Source organism: Centroberyx affinis, unplaced genomic scaffold (assembly GCF_046629955.1).
Source record: "Centroberyx affinis isolate AG114_WGS23_722 - 3 ecotype Tasmania unplaced genomic scaffold, CSIRO-AGI_Caff_v1 ptg000458l_1, whole genome shotgun sequence".
In the NCBI taxonomy this organism is placed as follows: domain Eukaryota; kingdom Metazoa; phylum Chordata; class Actinopteri; order Beryciformes; family Berycidae; genus Centroberyx; species Centroberyx affinis.
The window spans coordinates 196,849-222,344 of record NW_027279118.1 but is presented as its reverse complement, the minus strand read 5'-3'; the positions used below and the strand labels follow the sequence as shown (position 1 = coordinate 222,344).

The window sequence follows — 25,496 nt, the reverse complement described above, 5'->3', positions numbered from 1 at the left end:
GTGTACGTGGTCAAAGGCCTTTTCCTGATCCAGGGGAAGGAAACCAAAATCCAGATCATACAACCGTCCATAATGGCTCACCCAGGCATGCAGTACGTGATTGGTCCTTGTGGAGCAGAACATGCAGGAAGCCCTTGAGTCTGTTTGCCAAGACCTTGGAGAGCACCTTACAGTCAGTGCACATGAGAGCAGCAGGTCTCCAGTTTTTAGAGCCAAATCCTCCTTCCTTGGCTGCAGAGAAAGAGCTGCTTGTGAAAGCACTCCTGCAACACCTCATGGAGGTCAGCCCCGAGCGACCCCAGAGGTGCTTCTGAAAGGCAGTAGGCAGCCTGTCGATGCCAGAGTCCGAGGCAGTCCTCTGCTCAGAGTCCAGCTGAGGCACATCCGACCACATCCTCCGCACACAGAGGTCAGCACAAAAGGTCCTTATTATCACCATATAGAAGCATATTGCACAGAGAGACCTTCTGGTTAAAAGCTCCTCAGAGCAGCCTGCTGGGTGATCCTCACTGACACGGCATACAGCGCTCTCTTCCCCAGTCGCCTCATCGCTCCCATCTGCAGAGAGGATGCAGTCCCCCCCCCCCGGGTAGAAAGCTCGCCGCAGCAACAGCTGTATAGGTGGAAAGTTCCAGTCGACAGGTGAACCCGGCCAGCCTCGCTGTAAGGACTGAACGCCATCCCCACGTCGATCACTGCTGCCAACTCTACTATGGTTTTACTGCAGTGTTGTCATTAAAGCCACTTCCCCAAGACTCGGGAGAAATAGCTACCTGTCGCACCCAAGGCCACCCGCCTTCCATAACAGGGCCATGGCCATGCCCCTCCAGGAGATATCAGGATGAAACAATAGTGTCTGTGCCGCTTGTAGCCGGAAAGACCAAACCCCACCTTGTAATCCACCAGACGATGCCCTCCCTCCTTCCCTACTGGGAAGTACTGAACTGCCGCTTTAGTCCAGTGCTGACCTGACCAAAAAAAATAAATAAAAAAAATTGACCAGCCTCCTCTGCAGCTCCTGTAAAAGGCCTCTTGGGGGCTCCAGCACACAAAACTTATGCCAGAGAACAGAGGAAGCCAGGTTATTTGTTACCAGAAGTCTGCTAACAAAGGAGGGGAGAGAGAGAGAGAGAGAGAGCGAGAGAGAGAGAGAGAGAGAGAGAGCGAGAGAGAGAGAATTTCCTCACCTCAAGGATCTATCAATGTGAAGGAGTGTTTATGGAGATAGATTTGTCTCAATATTATTTGTGTGAACACATCGACAATCCGTGTGTAAATGTGTAATCTGTAAATATAAAACACCTTCCACAAATACAAAAAAAAAGTGTAAACTCACAAAAATATTTTGCAAATATAAAACGGATCTGCAAATACACAAACAAATTCCACAAATAAAAAAAAATATCTGTGAATACATGAAATTAATTTACAAATAAATGAAAAGCATTTGTGAATATCTTCCTAACATTTAGAACTTTCGAACAGGCATTTGTGAATCCAGTTTTTATTTGTGAATCGAAAAGGCATTTTTGGATCTCAGTTCTACGCTTGTGGATTTGCATTTTACAGTTTTACAAGTAAAACAAATGACACAAAGTATCTCTTTACAGGTTGGATGGGTATGAATTCTGGTCTATTTACAATGTATCTTAATCATATTTACAATGTATAAAATCCTGCACCCTGCTTTCGTTCCCCCAGCCCATGTTTACTGTCGCCATGGCAACAGATGCCGGTTTAGTAGCTCACGTTAGCTTAGCTTAATCTACATATTAACAATGAATAATAAAATTACAATACGACATTTCTAAACAAAAACAACTATCAGCACCAACAGCAATACTATCAAAGACCTTAACCAGGGTGCTGTCACTTGTCATATCGATAGTTAAGTATTGTAACTCTAGTTCTATGATCACAGGCGGAGCCCTGTAACTGGCTCTACTGGCTTAGCCACTCACCTAGTTGCCTCAGCGCACTGAAATTTGCATGCATGTGCTCAGCCAATCAGGATGAGCCTATACACCCTCTATGGGGCCTTGCACTATAAATGGCGAGTGGCCCCTCATTCAGCATCCACTAAGTCTTCAGCTACTCGTGGAGCGGCAGGGCGAGCTGTTAGAGGGCTCCGCCTGTGATCATAGAACTAGAGTTACAATACTTAACTATTGTTCTATTTCACACAGGCTTTGCCCTCTAACAGGCTCTACTGGCTTAGGGGGCGAAGCCCGATGACTTCACTCCCTGCCGAGACACTAACACGAACAACATGCTGTGTCATAGCCTGGATTGACTGTAACAATGCAATAGGTCAGCCAGATATGGTTCCGCTCACACCCATGTCTATAGAATGGGCGGTGTGAAAAACCACCGCTACACTTAATCATGTTGACAAACAGGAAGGTGTAACGCTGGCCAACCCAGTGGCTGGTCTCCATTGAGCTTCAACACGAGAGACTCAGGCCTAGTAGGTAATTTCTTCACAGGTCTCGTGTACCAGCACTGAGTACAGAACCAGAGAAAGACCCAGACGTCAACCAGGACGCCGCTGTGCAGATCTCCTCCACACCTGTTCCACTGAACAGTACCGTCAATGCAGCCACACTGTTGAGTGCGCGCGGATGACTGCAGGAGGGTTCCTACCCACCAGCACCTAAGCCTGTGATATTCCCTCACAGAGCCAGTGGACGAGTCTCTGCTTTGACAGGGGCTTGCCAGCCACACTGTCCGCATAGCACACAAAAAGCTGCTGTGTGCACCTCACCGTGGCTGTGCGTTCCACATTAACATGCCAATGCACGCACGGGGCATAAAGGGTGCAGCCTCTCCTCTCTCTCCTCACCATGAGGAGGAGGATAGAAAGCCTCCAGCTGAATCATCCTAGACCGAGAAGAACTATTGTTCTTGGGTGCAAAAGACAGATTCTGTCTGAGTGTGGCGCCACTCAGGTCCCCACGTCCCCGCGGGCAACTGATTCGTCCTCGCGTGCTTCACGAAGGATCTGCCGTCTGGAGGTCATCCGCCGCCCAAAATGGTTGAGAGGCCGCTCTGGCGTCAACGAGTCCGCGTTCTTGTGGACGAATGACGCGGGCCGAAGAAACGGCGTGCCGCTCTGTTGTTCATCCACCGTTCTTTCATGGAAAAAAGGTGGAGAGTTGGGAGCGACTCCTGGCAATGCATCCTGTCGTCCCGAAGCACGATCGGGTGGGTTAACGTTGCCGATACCAGCCTCCAACTCACGCTGACTCATGAGACCGGAGAGCGGGGAGTGGTTACACAACGTATCAGTCGCCCGCCACTCTGCTGATACTGAGACCATCAGCCGTCCCATTTCGGCCCGAAGACCGGGGGCGAAGGGGGTTATCGCACCACCGAACCGATCGCTGCTCCGCCGCGCTTCCCGTGTGGGAAGAGAGCAGAGAGCAAAATGATGACTGCGATCGGCCCTCTGGCTGCGGGAGGAGGACAGAGAGCAATCAGCCGTCAGAGTGATAGGAATAGGCTCTTTATGGAAGAAGTAATTTGTTTTATTACAAACAAAGACATCATTCACATAAGGCACAATGGGAACATACCGTATCCAGGAACATTGTGGAGGGATGCGCGGACAACGCCACTAACACACGGCTGGGGCTGAACAGAAGCCTCGCAAGCCGGGTCGGTTCCCCTCTCCGGCAGTCAGTATCACTTCTTGCTGGGCGGCTAGTTCCCAGCCTTCCAGGAACAAGCCAGCGGTCGACGAGAGCCCCGGGGTCCTCTCTGGGCCGGTGGCGGAGGAGGAGCGTCGATATCGGAGCGAGCCGGTGGCGGGGTGGGCTGTGTCGCGGCAGCCAGGGCCACGTTGTTGGCCATGGCTGCCGTCTGGGCCGCCAGGTGGAAAAACTTGCCATAAAATTCCACCATCTCCTTGTCTCTGGGTTGAGGAGGAGCATGTCTCCTGCTGCCAGACCAGCTGGTTGAGCCAGGAGAAAATGGAGCGGCCAGCACGTCATCGAGCGGGGAAACACTAGAGCGGCAGATAGTGCCTTTCCCATGGACACTGGAAAAATCAGAGAGGCCAGAGATAGGAGCCTTGCAGCGGAGCGGCTCCTTCCAGGATGCTTCCACAGCCGCACAAACCTCGTCCAAGGCGGGGGCGACGAAGACCAGCTTGGTCTCTGCCACCCGCCGATAGACTCCCTGGGCCAGGTGATCAGCGGCGTGAGGGGGTTCGGGGGGCGGAAGCGGGATCCCGGCGTTCTCGGTGCCCGTCCTCATCATGCTGGGGAAGTCTAGTGGATGAGGCAGAGCGACGGAGGTGAAGGATGCAGCCGTGACAGAGACGGAGGAGATGTTGTCATCGCTGTCCCCCGGCGGCATCCCTTCTTCATCCTCTGCCACCAGGGGGGGAGCCGGCGGCGGAAGCACTGTGACAGGGGCAGAGGAGCAGGGCTTGGGCGAGCTGCCACCGGCCTCCGCCTCGCTGTCATCACAGCGGATCTCGATTTCAGGGGAACGCTGAAGCTGATAGCATTCGAAATGAGCCCAATGCTGCCGGCGTCTCATCCTGGAGAGAGCCCTGCAGCTGCTGCAGTCCAGCGTGTCGGAGACACCGTCTGCAGCGTGTTCTGGGCCGAGGCACTCGAAACACGCCTCATGCAGATCTGTCATCGTGATCAGGCCGGGGCAGCCCGAGCAGTCTTTAGCGATGTTGGTCTCAGACGATGCCAGGCAAATTAGTTCATCAGGCGCTGAAGAAAAAGTGGCTGTTGAATGAGGGGCCACTCGCCATATATAGTGCAAGGCCCCATAGAGGGTGTATAGGCTCATCCTGATTGGCTGAGCACGTGCATGCAAATTTCAGTGCGCTGAGGCAACTAGATGAGTGGCTAAGCCAATAGAGCCCGTTAGAGGGCTCCGCCTGTGTGAAATAGAACTTACAACAGTTAACGTAGCCTAACAAACAATGTAACCTAACTAAATACAGTGCTGTTTTACAGACATTACAACTACATTAGTAAGGGTACACTACTAATAAGATGTGAAGTGCTTTGTGACTTTTACCCACCCGAAAGAATAAATGAAAGATATAAAGGATGAGTTGGCCTCAGTGGCTAGATAACTGCCAACTGAAGAAGCAGCGCAAGCCCACCACTTTAGGGACCTGAAAGTTGCCCACAAGCATGCTCGTGCCTTTCATACTCAAACATAAATGTATACGAAAGTGTGTAATATACATAGAACAAATGAAGACACACTAATACTCACTGTGTCACATTCACATAATAAAATAATGAATGCACGTTACTTACTGATAATTAAAAAAAAAAAAAAAAACAGCTCATAGAAAGACTGCATGCTCTTACTTTGAAATGCGGAAATGACGTCGTCAGCAGGCGATCACGTGCTATCCGAAAATGGCCGAGTGATATAAATGGATTTTCGTTCGGACTGGCGGAAAGTTTGTCTCAAAACTCCGTGTGTGTAAAATGCAAATCCACAAGCGTAGAATTGAGATCCACCCCAGCAAGCAATAGACGTAATTTCAACGTCTCGGCTGGATATAGCCCCGATTTAGTCCGGCTATGTGTAACCCACTTCTAGCCAAAATGATCTTGAAATTAGTTAGATTTAGTTTTTGCCAACGCAGCTTGCGAGATGTATGATATTCCATCATGTAAGCAAAGTCAGCAGTGATTACAAGGTGTTTAGTTTCATTTCTTTGACATGGTCTATGCGTAGCCACGATTTAGCTCCCAATTGGCCGGCTATTTGTAGCCCATTTGTAGTCCACTTCTAGTCAAAACTGTTTAATTGTAGTTTTTGCCTACGGAGCTTGTGAGATAGATAATATCCCATCATGTTTGCAATGTCAATAATAAATACAAGGTGTTAGTGTCATTTCATTGACATGGTCTATGTGTAGCCACGATTTAGCTCTGAATTGGACCGGCAACGTGTTGTCTGCTTTTAGCCCATCCGGCGAAATCGAGGCAATCAATTGCAGTCATTTCAACGGCTTGGCTATAGCCCTGATTTAGACCGGCTATGTGTATCCCACTTCTAGCCAAAATAGTGTTAAAACTTGTAGTTTTCGCCCACGCAACTTGTGAGGTGCATGGCATCAGATCATGTTAGCAAGTCAACTATGAAAACAAACTGATTTTTCATTGAAATGGTCTATGTGTAGCCACGATTTAGCTCTGAATTGGACCGGCTACTGTATAGCCTGCTTAAGCCCATCCGGCGAAGTTAGTATTAACCTTTGAATTAGCATTATGTTTTGCTGTTACACATTCATATACACCATTCTCCGTATTTGACTTTCTTTCATTTTACAAGTAAATACAAAATGCAATTACGATTCTCAACCGCTAGAGGGCAGCTGCACTGCTTGAGAGACATGACGACTGACAACGCGAGCCTCCACAGTTGGGTGGCGTAATGCTTCGCCCGGTGGAAGAAGCAGTCAGAGGCAGAGCAGAACTGAGCAGAACTGAGCAGTTCACGCCACGTTTACGGCTTATTTGGTTTATCTTGTAAGTCGCTGTGTTTTTGTCTTGTCATGTGTTCATTATGTATCCACGTTATTTGTTATCATGTGCAGGAACCGTGCCATTTTTAGCGGTTAGCAATGAGTAAGCCATAGTGTGGTTAGCTTAACATGCTACACATGTGCTGGCACAATATTCATGCACATTTCACAGCAGCAGACGATGTGTGTTCAAGTTGCATCTGTTTCTGTATTTCCTAAAACTAGTGCAGTGCCCGGTCAAAACGTGCCTGTTAGCGTTAGCATTCACCTTAACGGTTAGCTGCGCCTAGCAGTTGTGTTGTTGTTTAAAATGTTCCATGATTGTAGTTTTTGTAATAAATTACTTATATATTTATCATGTTTTAATATGTTAAGTTGTTTAAAATGTTCCTGTATGTAATTTTTGGGTAACACTTTATAATAACCATCATTAATAAATGGTAAATTGATAGTTAATTAAACTTTAGTTAATAGTTATTTTACTGTTAACAAACAATGAAATGATCATTAATAATGTTTACTAATTATTAGTAATGCTATGATTTGTTATTTTATCATTCGTTTGTGTAATATAAAATCATTTGTTTATAAAATCTATATTGTATCATAGCTGATAAGAGACAGTAAAAAGGGTAAAAAGCTATGATACAATATATAATTTATAAACAAATGATTTTATATTATTATTACAAACGAATGATAAAATAACATAAATTATAGCATTACTAATAATTAGTAAACATTATTAATGATCATTTCATTGTTTGTTAACAGTAAAATAACTATTAACTAAAGTTTAATTAACTATCAATTTACCATTTATTAATGATGGTTATTATAAAGTGTTACCAATTTTTGTAATAAATTCTTTATATATTTATCTTGTTTGTTGTTGTTTGTTGGATGGATTGACATTTATTATCAGAACATGTTATATTTGAGTAAAAATAATCATTTAGCCATCATTTTGTTGTCTATTAGACGTATATATGTAGTCGTTCATTAGCTGTCTAATTGATGGCTAGGCTATACTTGGGCTATGGTTAGACGTCTACTAAACTTTCACTGACAGCCCAAATGTAGCCGTGTTTTAGTCTAGACGTCTACGTATAGACGGCTTTTAGAGGTCTTTTAAACGCAAAATTGCTTGCTGGGACAAATGCCTTTTCGATTCACAAATAAAAACTGGATTCACAAATGCCTGTTCGAAAGTTGTAAATGTTAGGAAGATATTCACAAATGCTTTTCATTTATTTGTAAATTAATTTAATGTATGCTATTCACACGGTATTTTTTTATGGAATTTGTTTGTGTATTTGCAGATCCGTTTTATATTGGCAAAATATTTTTGTGAGTTTACAAATCTTTTTTTTTGTATTTGTGGAATGTGTTTTATATTTACAGATTAGCCTACTCATTTACACACGGATTGTCGATCTGTTCACACAAATAATACTGAGACAAATCTGTCATATGCTAATGACTCCCATTGTTCAATGTGTGAATGTGGCGCACGAGCTGCACAACTTCCTATACTCTCTCTGTCCCTTCGCTTTCTCTCTCTCTCTCTCTCTCTCTCTCTCTCAGCAGGCACACTCTCTCGCTCTCCCTCTCTATATCCACACACACTCTCACACACGAGACTGCACAGGTGTAAAAGCAGCAGCCACAAACTGCTGTGTTGCATTACGCAACTTGTTGAGCCACTTCTCCCCTCCACGCCACTTCAGTGGCACGGGGGAGTGAGCCCCCGGGTTTTACTAAGGGACTTTTGTGTCTTTCTAAAAAAAAAAAACCCTCAAAAACCCCCACTAATAATTAAAATAAAATGAGAGCTGTGTGCGTTTGGTTATCCTTGAGCCTTTTGGGCAGCCCAGACAGGAGAGCAGCAGCAGCAGCAGAGGAGGCGGCGGCGGGTCACACACTGAACGACTCCTCACTTTTGGGAGAGGAGATACTTTTGGATACGGAGCGTCTTGTCAACGCTTCAGCTCGAGCAGGCAACCGGACATCGGGCTTCTTCACCCTGGACTTTGACGAGGGGACGCTGGCCGACTGGCGCTCTCTGGCCGGCAAGCGGCACGGCGGGGAGTCGCAGGACAGGAGCATCAAAGCGCTGCTGGTGGCCGCGTACTCCTTCATCATCGTGATCTCGCTGTTCGGGAACACCCTGGTGTGCCATGTGGTGGTGAAAAACAAGCGCACCCAGTCCTCCACCAGCCTGTTCATAGTGAACCTGGCCGTGGCCGACATCCTCATCACCGTCCTCAATACACCGTTCACCCTGGTAAGAGCAAGTGCGCGCGCGCGCGCGTGTGTGTGCGTGAGTGAGTGAGTGAATAATACACAAACACACACACACGCTTAAGGCTGGTTAAATATTCAAATGTGCCTACCTCTCTCAAGAACACATTTTCTTTATGGGTTTAAAAAAAAACAAGCATTAAAACATTTTGAAGAAGTGAAACAAATTTCTTCAATAGTTTTAATTAGATGCAGTGGGGAGATTTGTCTGATGTGCGCACATCAAGACTTTTTTGACAGCTGTGTTTTCAGTGTTGGCAAAAATTCGACACCCAGCAAGCAATAGACGTCATTTCAACGTCTCGGCTAGATATAGCCCTTATTTAGTCCGGCTATGTGTAACCCACTTCTAGCCAAAATGATCTTGAAATTGGTTAGATTTAGTTTTTGCCAACGCAGCTTGCGAGATGTATGATATTCCATCATGTAAGCAAAGTCAGCAGTGATTACAAGGTGTTTAGTTTCATTTCTTTGACATGGTCTATGCGTAGCCACGATTTAGCTCCCAATTGGCCGGCTATTTGTAGCCCATTTGTAGCCCACTTTTAGCCCAAACTGTTTAATTGTAGTTTTTGCCTACGGAGCTTGTGAGGTGGATAATATCCCATCATGTTTGCAATGTCAATAATAAATACAAGGTGTTAGTATCATTTCATTGACATGGTCTATGTGTAGCCATGATTTAGCTCTGAATTGGACCGGCTACTGTAGTCTGCTTTTAGCCCATCCGGCGAAATCGAGGCAATCAATTGCAGTCATTTCAACGGCTTGGCTATCAACGGCTATGTGTAACCCACTTCTAGCCCTTATAGTGTTAAAATTGGTTAAATGTAGTTTTCGCCCACGCAGCTTGTGAGGTGCATGGCATCGGATAATGTTAGCAAGTCAACTATGAAAACAAACTGAGATTAGTATCATTTCATTGAAATGGTCTATGTGTAGCCCCGATTTAGCTCTGAATTGGACCGGCTACTGTATAGCCTGCTTAAGCCCATCCGGCGAAGTTAGTATTAACCTTTGAATTAGAATTATTTTTTGCTGTCACACATTCATACACCATTCTCCGTATTTGACTTTCTTTCATTTTACAAGTAAATACAAAATGCAATTACGATTCTCAACCGCTAGAGGGCAGCTGCACTGCTTCAGAGACATGACGACTGACAACGCGAGACTTGACAGTTGGGTGGCGTAATGCTTCGCCCGGTTGAAGAAGCAGTCAGAGGCAGAGCAGAACTGAGCAGTTCACGCCACGTTTACGGCTTATTTGGTTTATCTTGTAAGTCGCTGTGTTTTTGTCTTGTCATGTGTTCATTATGTATCTACATTATTTGTTATCATGCAGGAACCGTGCCATTTTTAGCGGTTAGCAGTGTAGAGTAAGCCATAGTGTGGTTAGCTTAACATGCTACCTAGAAAGCACATGTGCTGGTACAATATTCATGCACATTTCACAGCAGCAGACGATGTGTGTTCAAGTTGCATCTGTTTGTGTATTTCCTAAAACTAGTGCAGTGCCCGTTCAAAACGTGCCTGTTAGTGTTAGCATTCGCCTTAGCGGTTAGCCGGCAGTTGTTGTTGTTTAAAATATTCCTGTATGTCATTTTTGTAATAAATTCTTTTTATATTTATCTTGTTGTTGTTTGTTGGATGGATTGACATTTATTATCAGAACATGTTATATTTGAGTAAAAATAATCCTTTTGCCATTATTTTGTTGTCTATTAGACTTATATATGTAGTTGTTAAATAGCTGTCTAATTGATGGCTATATACTTGGGCTATGGTTGGACGTCTACTAAACTTTCACTGACAGCCCATATTTAACCGTGCTTTAGCCTAGACGTCAGGTCTACGTATAGACGCCCATTAGACGTCTTTTAAACGAGAGATTGGCTTGCTATTTTGTCTATCAGACGTATATATGTAGTCGTTCAATAGCTGTCTAATTGATGGCTAGGCTATACTTGGGCTATGGTTAGACGTCTACTAAACTTTCACTGACAGCCCAAATGTAGCCGTGTTTTAGCCTAGACGTCAGGTCTACGGATAGACGCCTATAGACCTTTTTTGTGTTTGTAAACAGCGATGACGTATTTGGTGGGCGGAGCCGAACTGGTGGCAGAAAGTGAGAGTTAGCGTATCAGATATCAATTTACAACATAGGAATATGGATCATCCGGACGCCTTCTCCAATTATTTTAATGGTTTGCCAGCAGAAGACAGGTGGTCTTACACTAATAAGCTAACCTTTAGCAATGGGGTGAGGTTTCCTGACCCGTAGCCTACTCACTGTCGGATCAATGGGTCAAGGATCCAACTAAATGGCCAAAGTTACAGTGGCCGGACATCTTCGTATACCTTGTGGAAACACCCAGCGTCTATACGAAAGAAAACTCAAGGCATACAAATCTCTTGACGCATACAATTTTGTACTTTGCGGTCATGTCCAGGACCTTGAATACCGAGATTTATCAAATGATTTCTGTGTTACGGACCGACGTACAGCCTAGCCAGCGGCAAGGACATAAAACGCAGCTATACAAGACGTGGGCTATTATAAACAAGTCAAACAACTATATACTGACGGCAGATCAGTCTCATTTTTCCAATTCTGTGCCGGTCAAATTTAAGACAACGTTAAAAACTCCGCTGTAGACTGTTAAAATATACATAATAATAGTCCATCCATCCACACTGATCTCCGTTCCAGCCGTTGTCCTCTCCAGATTTTAACTTTTCAAGCTTCAGTTTATCACATGCATGATATTGGTCAGCCTGCTTACTGAGACACGAGCTACCTCCCGATCTCAGCGGAGTCAAAACATTTGACAAGTCATTTTTTTCACCACAAGATGACACTATGACTGTCTAAATCTCCATTACATTGGGCTGGGCTTTTGATGTAAATAAATGACATTAGGTGTGTTGTTATATAGATCTGTTGCACCAGTTTTTCCCTTATTCCGGGGATCTCGCCCGTTTCCCTCTACTTGTTTCCTCTGTCTTTCTGCCACCACACTGCGCGCGCAACTGCAGTGACGTAACTGTGACGTCCGCTCCAAATTGGTCAAATTGGACGTCTTTTAAACGCAAAATTGCTTGCTGGGCAGTCTACCTTTGCAAAAAAAGAAGTAAAAATCAGTTTAGTCTCTTTCTCTGGTTGGTAAACAGTTTGAAAAGGTAAAATTAAGTAAAATGTGTATTATTCCGACAGCCAATGAAATAGCCTATTTAGCTGTAGGCATATGACGGTGTAAATATTGCTGTAGCCTATTAAATAGCCTACTTAAAAAATATTGTCTGAAATGTTGCCAAGGCTGCCAGTTGTCCCATACCTCAGCGCTATTAAAATTTTCTTCTTAATGACATTCTGTCTTTGCTTGATGGACTAGGTTAGAAAATTGATAGTGAACATGTCCTACGTGTGTGTTCCCTCAGGTCCGCTTCGTGAACAGCACCTGGGTGTTTGGGAGGGGTATGTGCCACATCAGCCGCTTCGTGCAATACTGCTCCCTGCACGTCTCCACTCTCACGCTCACCGCCATCGCTCTGGACCGCCGGCAGGTAGGCTGGAGCTCCGCTGTCCGTCCGCAGGGAGGCTGTGGATCAGGGGCTGGGAGTAGCCTTCCATATGTAGGCTACTCAACCCCGGGGCACACACCTTACCGCTATTCAACAGCTTACATTGACCAGCAGTGAGCAAGGTCATGTGAATGTCTTCATCCTCTATAAAACCGCACTCTCCTTCTCTTATCCAGTGTGTGCAGATGTAGCTCCTTTGGAAAAAAAAAAAAGCCTAACTGTATGAGATATGTATTATGAGATATTGTATTATGTATGTAGATATTAAAAAACTAATTGTAAGCACAGCCGTTCTCTACGGAAGCCGAGAACGGCCGAGCTTACAATTATTTTTTTAATGCCGTTATCTCGAGATCACGAGTTAATTATCTCGTGATCTCGAGAAAACGAGTTTTGTTATCTCGAGATAACGAGATAATCAACCCGTTATCACGAGTTATCACGAGAAAACAAAATGTTGTTTCCTCCTATTACTTATAATGTTTATCAGAGATCAGGAGTGCCATGCCAGCATGCATAGGGCGTCTTGACAACTGTAGCAACTGATTTTTAAGCTGGAAATGTAACTGCAGCAAACAAAGCTACACATTTATGCTTCCTGTTCAGTTATGAATCCTCCCCGACAGTCATGACAGTGATCTTGAAGGCTGAAATCAGGTGTGATCAAATGAACCACTCTTTCGAGTTCTCCATATTATCCCGTGATCTTGAGAAAACAAAAGTCGTTTTCTCATGATAAATTATCTCGTTATCTCGAGAAAACGACTTTTGTTTTCTCGAGATAACGAGATAATTAACTCGTTATCTCGAGAAAACGAGCTTTGTTATTTTGCTCACCGGTGTCATCAGAGAGCAACGGGCGGGACTCAGAGCAGCTGAGAGAAAATGACGCAAATCCAGTGATCCCACTGACCTCACTGACTATCAAACTCTCTTATCGGCATTCTCCTCCCATCTAAAAAGTGCCAAGACCACTTACTATCAGGAGAAAATCAGCAGTGCCAAGGACGCTCGGAAATTATTTTCAGCTTTTAATTCACTCCTCAAACCTCCACCACCTCCACCCTCAAGTTTGCTCACAGCTGACCTCTTTGCATCCTTCTTTACTGATAAGGTTTCTACCATCAGTAATCAGTTCTCTGAGCCTGACCAACTCAGTATGCTGCCACCAGCTAACAGGACCTCACTCCTGTCCTTTTCCCATCTCACTGAGGAGCAAGTCTCCAAACTTCTGCTTGACTCTCGTCCCACTACCTGTCATACCCATACCCTCCAACCTCCTGCAGGCCATCTCGCCCACACTTATCCCTGCAGTCACGCACATCATCAACTCCTCACTTACAACGGATGTGTTCCCCACTGCTTTTAAGCAAGCGCGGGTTAGCCCGCTGCTAAAGAAACCTACACTCAGCCCATCTCAGGTTGATAATTACAGGCCGGTTTCACTACTCACCTTCCTTTCCAAAACACTTGAGCGTGCGGTCTTTAATCAAGTCTCTGAATTCCTTTCTGAGAACCGCCTGTATGATCCTAACCAGTCTGGCTTCAAACGCGGACACTCTACTGAGACTGCGCTCTTGTCTGTAGTGGAAACACTGCGATCAGCTAGAGCTGCCGGTCAGTCCTCTGTCCTACTGCTACTTGACCTATCGGCCGCCTTTGACACGGTTAACCACCAAATCCTCCTCTCCACACTCGCTGAGCTTGGCTTTTCAGGATCTGCTCTCTGCTGGTTTGAGTCCTACCTCTCAGGGAGATCCTTTAGAGTGTCTTGGAGAGGGGAAGTGTCTAAATCCCACTGCTTGTCCACAGGGGTACCTCAAGGGTCAGTGCTTGGACCCCTTCTCTTTTCAATATCTTCATGGCTTCTCATACCATTCATATGCTGACGATACCCAGCTCCTCCTATCGTTCCCGCCAGACGACCCCACAGTCTCGGCGCGGATATCGGCATGCCTCGCCGATATCTCGGCTTGGATGAAGGAACACCACCTTCAGCTTGACTTGTCAAAGGCTGAGCTCCTTGTCATCCCAGCCAGTCCCTCTGTACAACAACAGATTAGTATCCAGCTCGAATCAACTCAGCTCATGCCCACAAAGTCTGCCAGAAACTTGGGTGTCATGATTGATGACCAACTAACCTTCAAGGAGCATGTGGCTTCTGTTGAACCTTCTCACCTAATGGCCAGTGCATAGAAGCACTTTTTTTTTTTTTTTTTTTTTTGCATTGCCTCATAGAATCAGAATCAGAATAAAGTTTATTGCCAAGTAAGTTTTCACAGTACAAGGAATTTGCTTTGGCATGGAGGTGCATACAATAAACATAAAAATAATAAAATAAAATAAAAATAATAATAATACAATTAAAAATATAATAAAAAATATAATAATAAGAAATAAAAAATATGTACAAATATATATGTGCAATATAACAATATAACTGTTTTTTTTTCAAGTGAATGAAATGTACAGTTTGTACAGGTATGTGCAAAACATTTTCCAAAGAATGTGCAAAGGTATGGGGGGGGGGATAAGGGACTGTGTCAGTGGGGGTCCCGGGCCTTGTTGATGAGGCCAGCTGCAGACGGGAAGAAACTGTTCTTGTGGCGTGAGGTTTTGGTCCTGATGGACCGCAGCCTCCTGCCAGAGGGGAGTGTTTCAAATAGTTTGTGTCCAGGGTGGGAGGGGTCCTCCACAATCTTTGCTGCTCGGCTCAGGGTCCTGGAGGCGTACAGGTCCTGGAGGGAAGGTAGATTGCAGCCAATCACCTTCTCAGCAGAGCGAATGATACGCTGCAGTCTGCCCCTGTCCTTGGCAGTGGCAGCAGCATACCAGATGGTGATGGAGGAGGTGAGGATGGACTCAATGATGGAGGAGTAGAAGTGCACCATCATCGTCCTTCGGCAGGTTGAACTTCCTCATCTGCCGCAGGAAGTACATCCTCTGTTGCGCTTTTTTGGTGAGGGAGCTGATGTTCAGCTCCCACTTGAGGTCCTGGGTGATGATGGAGCCCAGGAAGCGGAAGGACTCCACAGTGTCGACTGGGGAATCTCTCAGGGTGATGGGGGTGAGTGGGGCTGGGTTCTTCCTGTAGTCCACAACCATCTCCACTGTCTTCACAGCGTTGAGCTTCAGGTTGTTCAGTCCGCACCAGGACACCATGCGGTCGATCTCCTGCCTGTAGGCTGACTCATCCCCACCAGAGATGAGCCCAATGAGGGTGGTGTCGTCCGCGAACTTCAGGAGCTTGACAGACTGGTGACTAGAGGTGCAGCTGTTGGTGTACAGGGAGAAGAGTAGAGGGGAAAGAACGCAGCCTTGGGGGGAACCGGTGCTGATGGTCCGGGAGTCAGAGACATGTTTTCCCAGCTTCACGTGCTGCTTTCTGTCCGACAGAAAGTCTGTGATCCACCTGCAGGTGGAGTCAGGCACACTCAGCTGGGAGAGCTTGTCCTGTAGCAGAGCCGGGATGATCATGTTAAAGGCAGAGCTGAAGTCCACAAACAGGATCCTGGCGTAGGTTCCTGAGGAGTCCAGGTGCTGGAGGATGAAGTGGAGGGCCATGTTTATTGCGTCGTCTACAGACCTGTTGGCTCTGTAGGCGAACTGCAGGGGGTCCAGGATGGGGTCAGTGAAGTTTTTGAGGTGTGACAGCACAAGGCGTTCAAAAGACTTCATCACCACAGAGGTCAGGGCGACGGGTCTGTAGTCATTAAGTCCTGTGGTCCTTGGCTTTTTGGGGACAGGGATGATGGTGGAGGTCTTGAAGCAGGCTGGAACGTGGCATGTCTCCAGTGAGGTGTTGAAAATGTCTGTGAACACCGGAGACAGCTGATCGGCACAGTGCTTCAGGGTGGATGGAGAGACAGAGTCTGGCCCGGCTGCTTTGCGGGGGTTCTGTCTCTTGAAAAGCCTGTTAACGTCCCTGTCCAGGATGGAGAAAGTCGTCACTGTGGTAGGGGGGGAGGGGGGCTCTGAGGTGGGCAGCTGTGGAGAGGTGTCAGGACTGTCCCATTGTCTTTCAAAGCGGCAGTAGAACTCATTCAGGTTGTTGGCCAGGCGCAAGTCGTTAGCAGAGTGGGGGGCTCTAGGTTTGTAGTTGGTGATCTGTCTGAGCCCTTTCCAGACAGAAGCAGAGTCGTTGGCTGAGAACTGGTGTTGGAGTTTCTCAGAGTACAGTCGTTTAGCTTCTCTCACCGCCTTGCTAAACCTGTACTTCGACTCTATAAACCTGACTCTGTCCCCACTCCTAAACGCCTCTTCCTTCTCTGACCTTAGCTATCTGAGTTTGGCTGTGAACCAGGGTTTGTCGTTGTTGTACCTCACCGTAGTGCGTGATGGTACACAACTGTCCTCACAGAAGCTAATGTATGATGTCACAGCCTCTGTGTACTCGTCCAGACTGTTGGTAGCAGTCCTGAAAACCTCCCAGTCAGTGCAGTCCAAGCACGCCTGAAGATCTTCCACAGCTTCACTGGTCCACTTTTTTGATGTCCTCACCACAGGTTTGCAGAGCTTTAATTTCTGCCTATAAGCAGGAATCAGGTGGATCATGACGTGGTCAGAGTGTCCCAGTGCAGCGCGGGGAACGGCGTGATAGGCACTGCTTACTGTGGTGTAACAGTGATCCAGAGTGTTCTCCTCTCTGGTCGGGCATTTAATAAACTGTCTGTATTTAGGGAGTTCATGAGAGAGATTTCCTTTGTTAAAGTCACCGATTACAATAACTAAGGAATCCGGGTTTGTCCGCTCCACACACAGTATCTGGTCGGCGAGCATGCACTGTGCCTCCTGCCTTGTAGCACTGCCTCGTAGCACCTATGTCCTGTTGGACCAGAACTTAGCTTTATAGCACTTACTCTCGTTGTTCTCTCCTAACTAGAACCTTGCTTGTGTTGTATGAAAATCTCACTTTGGATAAAAGCGTCTGCCAAATGTGAAATTGTAATTGTAATTGTAATTGTTATCTCGAGATAACGAGATAATTAACTCGTGATCTCGACATAACGGCATTAAAAAAAATAATTGCAAGCACGGCCGTTCTCGGCTTCCGTAGTTCTCGGCTTCCGTAGTTCTCGGCTTCCGTATCAATCAGTGAATACCAACTCTAGCTATTTTGTATCAACCAGACGGCAGTGCCATCCTTCTGTAACACTGTGGAACAACTTTACCTTCCTTTGGCTTCCTATATAATTCCTATAGCCTATATCCCTCCAAAACAAGTCGTTAGGAGTAGCGATTGAAGAAGGGATTGCTGGTTTTAGTCTAGTTGAAAACATAGAGTAAGAGTTTGTTGCCAAATAACACCACTGACTCTAATTTTCTCTTTGATTCAGCTGTAAAAGAAGCTGGTTGAATTAATTAATCTTTTATTCTGTGTCCTTTGTTTCTGTGATGAAGGAAGTGAGGAAGATAGACTCATCACATCAAGGCTGCAGTCCATTTTTAACTTTGTGAAATTGCTTTCAGTGACATAGCCCCATCCCAAGCCTCTGCTGCAGATTCACTGACTCAAAGGCCAGTAATGTGGTTGCCCTAACACTGTTGGATTTGTAAGTGGCTGTGAGTCATTATCTTTTCCATTTTCTTTTTTTAAACGTTTCACAATGGGCAACGGTAAATATGTGAACAGAAAATGGAGATGTCGACATTTCATTCGAAATCCCAAATTAATGTGTTGACCTGGAGGGATTATGTATTGATCCCGAGTGTGTGTGTGTTTATGTGTTTGTGCTGACCTAACGATCTGTGTGGTGATGTGATTTCTCTCAGGTGATTTTACATCCTTTGAGACCACGCATGTCCCCGGTGCAAGGTGGTGTTTGGGTGGCTGTCATCTGGATTATGGCCAGCTGCTTCTCTCTGCCACATGCTATCTACCAAAAACTCCTGACTTTCACATACAGGTGTGATGACACACACACACACACACACACACCAGTCAAAAAACACACCTGATTGAATGTACTATGTTTTTCATTATCTTAAAGCCATTTTGATCTTAAGGCTCATGCTTAAATACTTTAAATTAGTTTCTTAGACAAATATAAATAGTGAAGTTGATGCCTATAAATGAATTTCTTTGTGTTATTTCATAGTTTTGATGTCTTCACTATTATTCTAAAATGTGGAGTGCCATTCTTCTTCAAAATCTTTAAATTTTCTACTTCCTTTCCTTTGTCTATCTTCATTTCCAGTCTCTTTCCAGTCTGGCCTCACTCAACCTCCTTCTGCCTCCTAACCTCCAACCCGTCTCTCTCCCTCATCACTCCGTATTATGTAAACCTTTTCTCTTCAGGAACATCAGATTATTCATAAGCTTGCTCAGCCTCTCTCTCTGCCTCCCATCTATCTACTCTTTCTGTTTCTCCTTCCCTTCTATCCTTTCTCCTCATATAACCATATTCTTACCCTTCATGTCCCTATCTCTCCTTCATTTCTCCCTCTCATTTCTTTCAACTCACTTGTAAAAAAAGACACCAAATGCCAATAAATACAAATTATTTATTGTAATAAATAAAATAAACTGCAGGGTAACTTCGGATATGAGGTGTGTCAGCTCCTGCAATCAGCTCCTGCAATCAGCTCCTCTGGCACCTCAAAAACAACATGGGTAGACACAGTAACTGACACACACACACACAAGCAGACAGGGGCCATCACACTTGTTTCTCCTCACCTTCTCACCCTAACCCCTCTTTTAATCTATTCACTATTAACTTCTGTGTCCCTCTCTATTGCCCCCCCCCCCCCCCACACACACACACACACACAGTAAGGAGAAGGAGCGCAGCCTGTGTGTCCCAGACTTCCCGGAGCCATCGGAAGTCTACTGGCAGTACATCGACCTCCTGACCTTCGTCCTGCTCTACGTGCTGCCGCTCCTCATCATCACCGCCGCCTACACCACAGTGGCCCGCCGTCTGTGGCGCCGCAACGCCATCGGCGACACCACCACGGCCCAGTACGCCACCCAGAGGAGAAAGCGCCGGCGGACGTTGGCCATGCTGCTGCTGGTGGTAGGGGTGTTTGCCGTCTGCTGGTTCCCCCTCAACTGCTACGTGGTGCTGTTGTCCAGCCAGGCCATTCACTCCTCCAACATCCTGTTCTTCTGCTTTCACTGGCTGGCGATGAGCTCCACGTGCTACAACCCCTTCATCTACTGCTGCCTGAACCCCGCTTTCCGCCAGGAGCTCTGGCTTCTGTTGGGCGTGTGCAGGAGGAGGCGGAGGGCGGGGGCGGGGCTGGAGCCGGAGCTGCGGGCCGTGGCCGCCTGCGCCCCCTGTCGCAGGCCAGCCTGGCCCGACAAGCGCGAGTCGTCCAGGCCGAGCCGCCCCTCCACGCACTCGAGCCACTCCTCCTCGCAGCACAGCCACGCCTCCTCCAACCCGCCCCACGCCCTGAAAGACACACACGTGCTGTTCACCGCCAGGCGGGCGCTCTCGGGCAGAACTGATATTCTCTCAGTGGAGCCCATTGTGGCTGAGAGCTAACTGGAAAACACTAACAGCAACCACAGTGCGATGGGGTTGACATCAGTCTTTGGGATTGCTGATCCTGTTTTGGGATTTTCTTATGTTCCGAAAATAAAAAATCTGAGGATTACAGAGATGTATGGCTGGACCAGTACAGGATTTGAATGGCGAGGGAACAAGATGCGTTATTACTGCAAGGAGATTATTTGTTCTGATGGCATGAAAATAAGGAAATGTAATTGCAGTGGCGACTCTAATGTAGGTTCCTGAAAGAAACTGTAAATCATAAAATGATTTCTTCATGATGTTATCCAACTCCCTCTCCTTTCACATTGCCAACTCTCTTTCAGCAGACACTCAAACATTTGACTCATGGTATGTCAAGCCTCAGTGTTTTATTTTCATTCTGGAATTGCAATTAATTATTGTTAACATGGTTGCTGTCAGAATATCGTCAAGAGCACAAAGGATAATAATAACAATAAATTCCATTTATATAGTGCCTCTCATATGCAGGGGCAAATCTCAAAGCGCTTAAGCAAAAGCAAAAAAAACTAGAAAATCTGCTCAGTCGAGCACAGACCTCTGCCAAGGCCAACAACACCCCGCAAGGCAGGTTATGCAATTCTTCCTTGGCCCATAACCAACCTTCATACCAAGTTTTGTGCAAATCCGTGCCCAACTTTTTGAGATATCCTGCTAACAGACCGACGGACAGACACAGACGCAGGCCTCCTTCAAACATCAAACATGAATCAAATAAAAGACAGTTAAACAAATCAAACACATTCAATCATAATGTATGTGTTATGATTACATGTTATGCATCAAATACCACCTGAGAGGAACCTTTAACATTTTCTGATATTCAGTATTGATAATATATAACACTATGTGTAATCTCAGATAAGAAAAAAAACAAAAAAAACATGGAATTTCACAGAATTTTACTTTCACAAATTCCAATTCCAATTCTTCAGTTGAATTGGAATTAATGAGTTAATTCATGAATTGACTCTCTGGATTATGAATAGGATTGTTCAGCCTTTTATCATCAATTTGCATTGAAATTACCACTTTTGGTAAAAAGGACCAATAATATCTATGTAATTATATACCAATACCACTATAAAACTGGCACAAAAATTTAGGCAAATATCATGCACTAATATCAATGTCTTTACATAAGTTTCTGGTCCTTATGATTGTTTTTTTTGTTTTTTTTATGAAATATGATGGTATTCACACGTCTGCATGACTAGCAGGCAAGTTCATTAACAGTCCAGAAACCCTGAGAAAATAACTGTGAAAAAAAATAGCACATACGGTATGTGTACAGGATCTGCTCACCACAGGTTTTCCATAACTAGTCAATTTTTTTGTTTACCATCCTGCCTTTGAGGACAGATTATTTTTCTCAGAATAAGAATGTGCTGATTTACCTGCATGCTGTGAAGTGAATTATGTTCACGCTGATCCATTGGCCAATTCACTGTCTGGGTGGGAGCCTAATCTCCCTCATCATACTCACACTGCTGTCAATTAGCTGTTGTGTAGTTTCTGTAGTTGTGTAGTTAGGCTACTGATTTGGTAATAAACAGGCTAATGAAAGTTTCTCACAGTTCCCAGTACCTGCTGTGAGCACAAGCTAATTTTGCCAGTTTGGTCAATTTTACATTGTATTCATTTTTTTAGCCGTTTCAACTAATATTTGGGTCTCTGTGCTTTGTTCCAACAGCACATGCATACCAAATATATAACCACATCACTTTTCCCTACCATAAGCCATTGCTTATGGCCACTTTCCTGGGTGTGTTCTGTGGTCAAGCAAGAGCAAAATCTCAGTTTCCTAATTTGTATTTGATAATTTTCTTCATTTCATTTTCCCCAATAAATCCATAGTAATATGTCTGGAAAATGCAATCTTGAAATGATGCTTTACACTAGTGAGAAAGCTAGCTAAATGGTTACAGCTTTTTGGATGTGCTGGGGCGGGTAGGTTAGCTATCACTACTTTGTTTAGCCTAGCAGAGCTTACATTAGCAGCCAAGGTACGTCAGGTAACGTTTCACACCAGCAACACCTGCAATCTCTGCCACTTTCCTCCATGCACTGTTTTGTTTGTCCAGATCTTTGTAAGCTGACAGAGATGGGTCATATAATTCAGGATGTCCTGACACAGCCATGATAATTCTCTTCACCTTCCATTCAAAGATGAAGAAGAACTAGGAACGAAAAATGAATGACCGGGAAAATCTTATGAACTACAGTAGATTTTTGCCCTAATGTGACTGGTTCTCCTGCCACAAACCATTGTGCTAATTTGCATAATAATACACTTTTCCAACTTTTCCCATCGCATCACGGGCCTGATTCACGTCAACACGTATCATGCTATGTGCAGGCGGTTACTTGTTTCTCATTGACAATGAATGGAGGCAAACTGTGTGCATGCAAGCCCTAGCACACATGCAAATGCGTGCATTTGTGCTTTTTATTATGTGTGATTATTATTATGTTTTCTCACCAGCTGGTCATTTTTGTATTTATCAAGTTTCTTTTTCTGCCATTTACTGTCACTGCATCTTGACAAACTCTTATTTGAAACATGTTGGTGAATTATTTAAGGTTATTTAAGGCAGTTCTAACATGGCACCTCACACCTCACCTCTCAAGTCCATTCTGAATGTGAAAAATACGAAGTTCAGTCTGAATGTGTAAAATACTAAGTCCAGTTTGGGTTGTGGACCATCTGAAAGGGAAAAATAGCCCGAATGTACCATGCCCAAACACAGTTAGGAAACAATTTGATTGTAGTTTTACAAGTGTTCTTATCTCATTGAGAAAGGCACAAATTCCCAGTAGAAGTGATGTCATTTGAAGCTGAGGAGGAAAACAACCGTCATACTATCAGAGTTCTCTTTTGCCTTGTTTCTTGACAATTATGAACTTTTAAAAAATAAAAGACAATAATAATTACTAAACTTGTAATTGATTTCTTTTACTTTCAGTGGATGTACCATTGAAGCACAAAAAAAATGTGCTTTGATTAAAGATGACATCTTAATGATCTTTGACAGACACTGTACTTCTGAGGCACTAATCAATGGTGCAACACAGAGACATCCCTCCAAATGCAGAACTAACATTTTCAGCTATACGTCGTCATGGCAATCAGCAATGAAATATTAGTGTGATAACGCTTGTGGTTGAAAAATATGCTAGCTTATATGTTTTCATCTGTGACACGCAAGTCAATTTTGTGCTCTAGTATTGTGAAATGAAATAGGATGTGGGACTCAATCTTCCTCTCAGGCTGTTTTGTTGATTTGCTGCGTTTTATGCACATTCCTGTCTAATGCAAGGCAAGGCAAACTTTATTTATACAGCACATTTCACACACAAAGCAAATTCAATGTGCTTCACATAAAACACAAAAAATACATAATTTGTCTACTAAAATGACATTACAAAGAAAGAAAGAAAGAAAGTTAACAATAGCGAAGTAAGAATAATAATAAAAAATAGAAATATTAATGAACCACCTATGATTTTCTGCATTCCAGCATACACTCTAAAAAACGCCCCTCTATGCTTGTATAACTAATCAATCGCCTTCTTGGAATGAAGCAGGAAACACTCCATTCATGCATCAGTAAACACATAAGTAGCAGTGAAATTTGTTGAAAATATATTTGTGTTGCTTGTGAAGACATTTTGTGTCTAAGAAAGTAAAATGTGTGTGCATGTGCACGTGTGTGTGCATATTCACAATGCTGTAAAGAAAAACTGCTGAAAATTGTTAAAAACGTTGTTTGCTGTTGTAACTAATGGATCAATAAAGTCGTTCTGCTGTGTAATACTGCCTCACTGCAGTTTATTCAATGTGAAAAGAGAAAATGATAAATGTGCTAAATAAAATCTCACAAGTTTGTACCTCCTCTTACTGCAATTAACCCTCACAGACACACGTGATGTGTGTGTGTCGGTCTGTTATTAGTGACCTATTGTTCTTCTTTGCCACTTCATGAGACAATGACAAATTTAACTCAATTCTTCAAAATAAAACTTCCTTCTAAGCATTGGCTTGGGAAGTCCTGACTTGGAAAAATAATCTTTAATTACTGTTTTTTTCTGCTACAACCATAAGCAGTGATAGAACATCATTATCTTCATCATCATCATCAATAACTGGGGGTTATGCATATAACCAATGTTCCCTGAGGGAGGGAAACGAGGTACAACACATTAGTATGGGGGATTGCGTCCTCGTGAGACCAACCTGAAGAACCTTTCTCAAAACGCCTGTCAAGGCCAATCAGACTGAAGAAGGCAAGGGGAGTCCCGCCTCCCCTGGGGCTACAAAAGACCCTGCACAGTCTCTGCTCCTCAATCTAACCGCACTTCACCGAACCAATAATAGGCGGTGAGGGGCTATCTTGTGTTGTACCTTGTTTCCCTCCCTCAGGGAACATTGGTTATATGCATATCCCCCAGTTCCCTTTCGGTCGGTACACTCGGTACAACACATTAATATGGGGACATAGCAACACACCCCGAAAAACGCCCTTGCAGATAGACTGAGATGAACTGGCCCTGATACAGCAGCCGTGACGTCAGCTACATCACCTTCCTGCTGAGAGCACAGACTGAGTGACATCCTGAGCTGTCACATCCAGGCAATAAAACTTCATGAATGTATGTGGAGAAGCCCAGCTCGCAGCGGAGCACACATCCTCCACCGAAATCCCTTTAAAAAGGGCCCAAGACGCGGCCATACCTCTGGTGGAGTGCGCGTGCACGCTACCGGGCATCTGTGCACCCTTGCAGGCATAAGCACGCGAAATGGTCCCCACTATCCAGTGAGAAAGGCATTGCTTGGAAAGTGCCTTCCCTTTAACTGGGTTAGCAAAACAGACAAAAAGCTGGTCAGTTGTACGTATTTCCCTTGTACGCTCAACATACACGTGCAACGCAGGTACCAGGCATAGGTTATGCAGACGCCGTTGCTCGGCTGATGCAACTGGGGGTAGTGAAAAGGATGTGAGCTCAAAAGATAATGCCCTGTATGACAAGGCGGGCACTTTAGGGATGTACGCGGGACACAGTATCACCTTAGAGCTGTCCAGCGCAAACTGTAAACATGAAGGATGAACAGAGAGCACATGGATATCTCCCACGCGTTTCGCTGAGCACAGTGCCAATAAGAATGCTGTCTTATATGAAAGCACATCAATGCCCACAGGCTGTAGTGGCTCAAAAGGTGCATCGCACAGTGCATCTAGAACCAGAGCAAGGTCCCACTGGGGAATCATGGTTTTGCGCATTGGCCTCTTACGCTGTACGCCCTTCATAAAATGCATCACCAGAGGATGGGAGCCGGGGGATTTTCTGTCAAATCCCACATGGCACGCTGAAATAGCCGACAGATAGACCTTAATAGTGGAAAAGGAAAGGCCTCTTTCCAATAATTCTTGGAGAAATGTCAAAATATCCACCACAGAGCTTTGGAACGGAATGATATTCCAGGCGCAGCGGCAAGGGGGCGCTAGGGAGCGCTTGAGCTACCCCTGGAACAGACCTTAGATCGGGCCCAAAAAAATAAGCCCGACCCTACC

At 44.9% G+C, this 25,496-nt stretch overlaps 1 protein-coding gene across 1 annotated transcript; it reads left to right on the top strand.

Moving 5' to 3' along the window:
- Window positions 1-8,342: 8,342 nt before the first annotated feature.
- Window positions 8,343-19,896, top strand: gpr83 (G protein-coupled receptor 83). The gene is made up of 4 exons (XM_071517101.1): window positions 8,343-8,801; window positions 12,260-12,385; window positions 18,176-18,309; window positions 19,179-19,896. Exons 1-4 carry the CDS (start codon window positions 8,343-8,345, stop codon window positions 19,894-19,896), a joined length of 1,437 nt encoding a protein of 478 aa, XP_071373202.1.
- The last annotated feature ends 5,600 nt before the right edge of the window (window positions 19,897-25,496 follow it).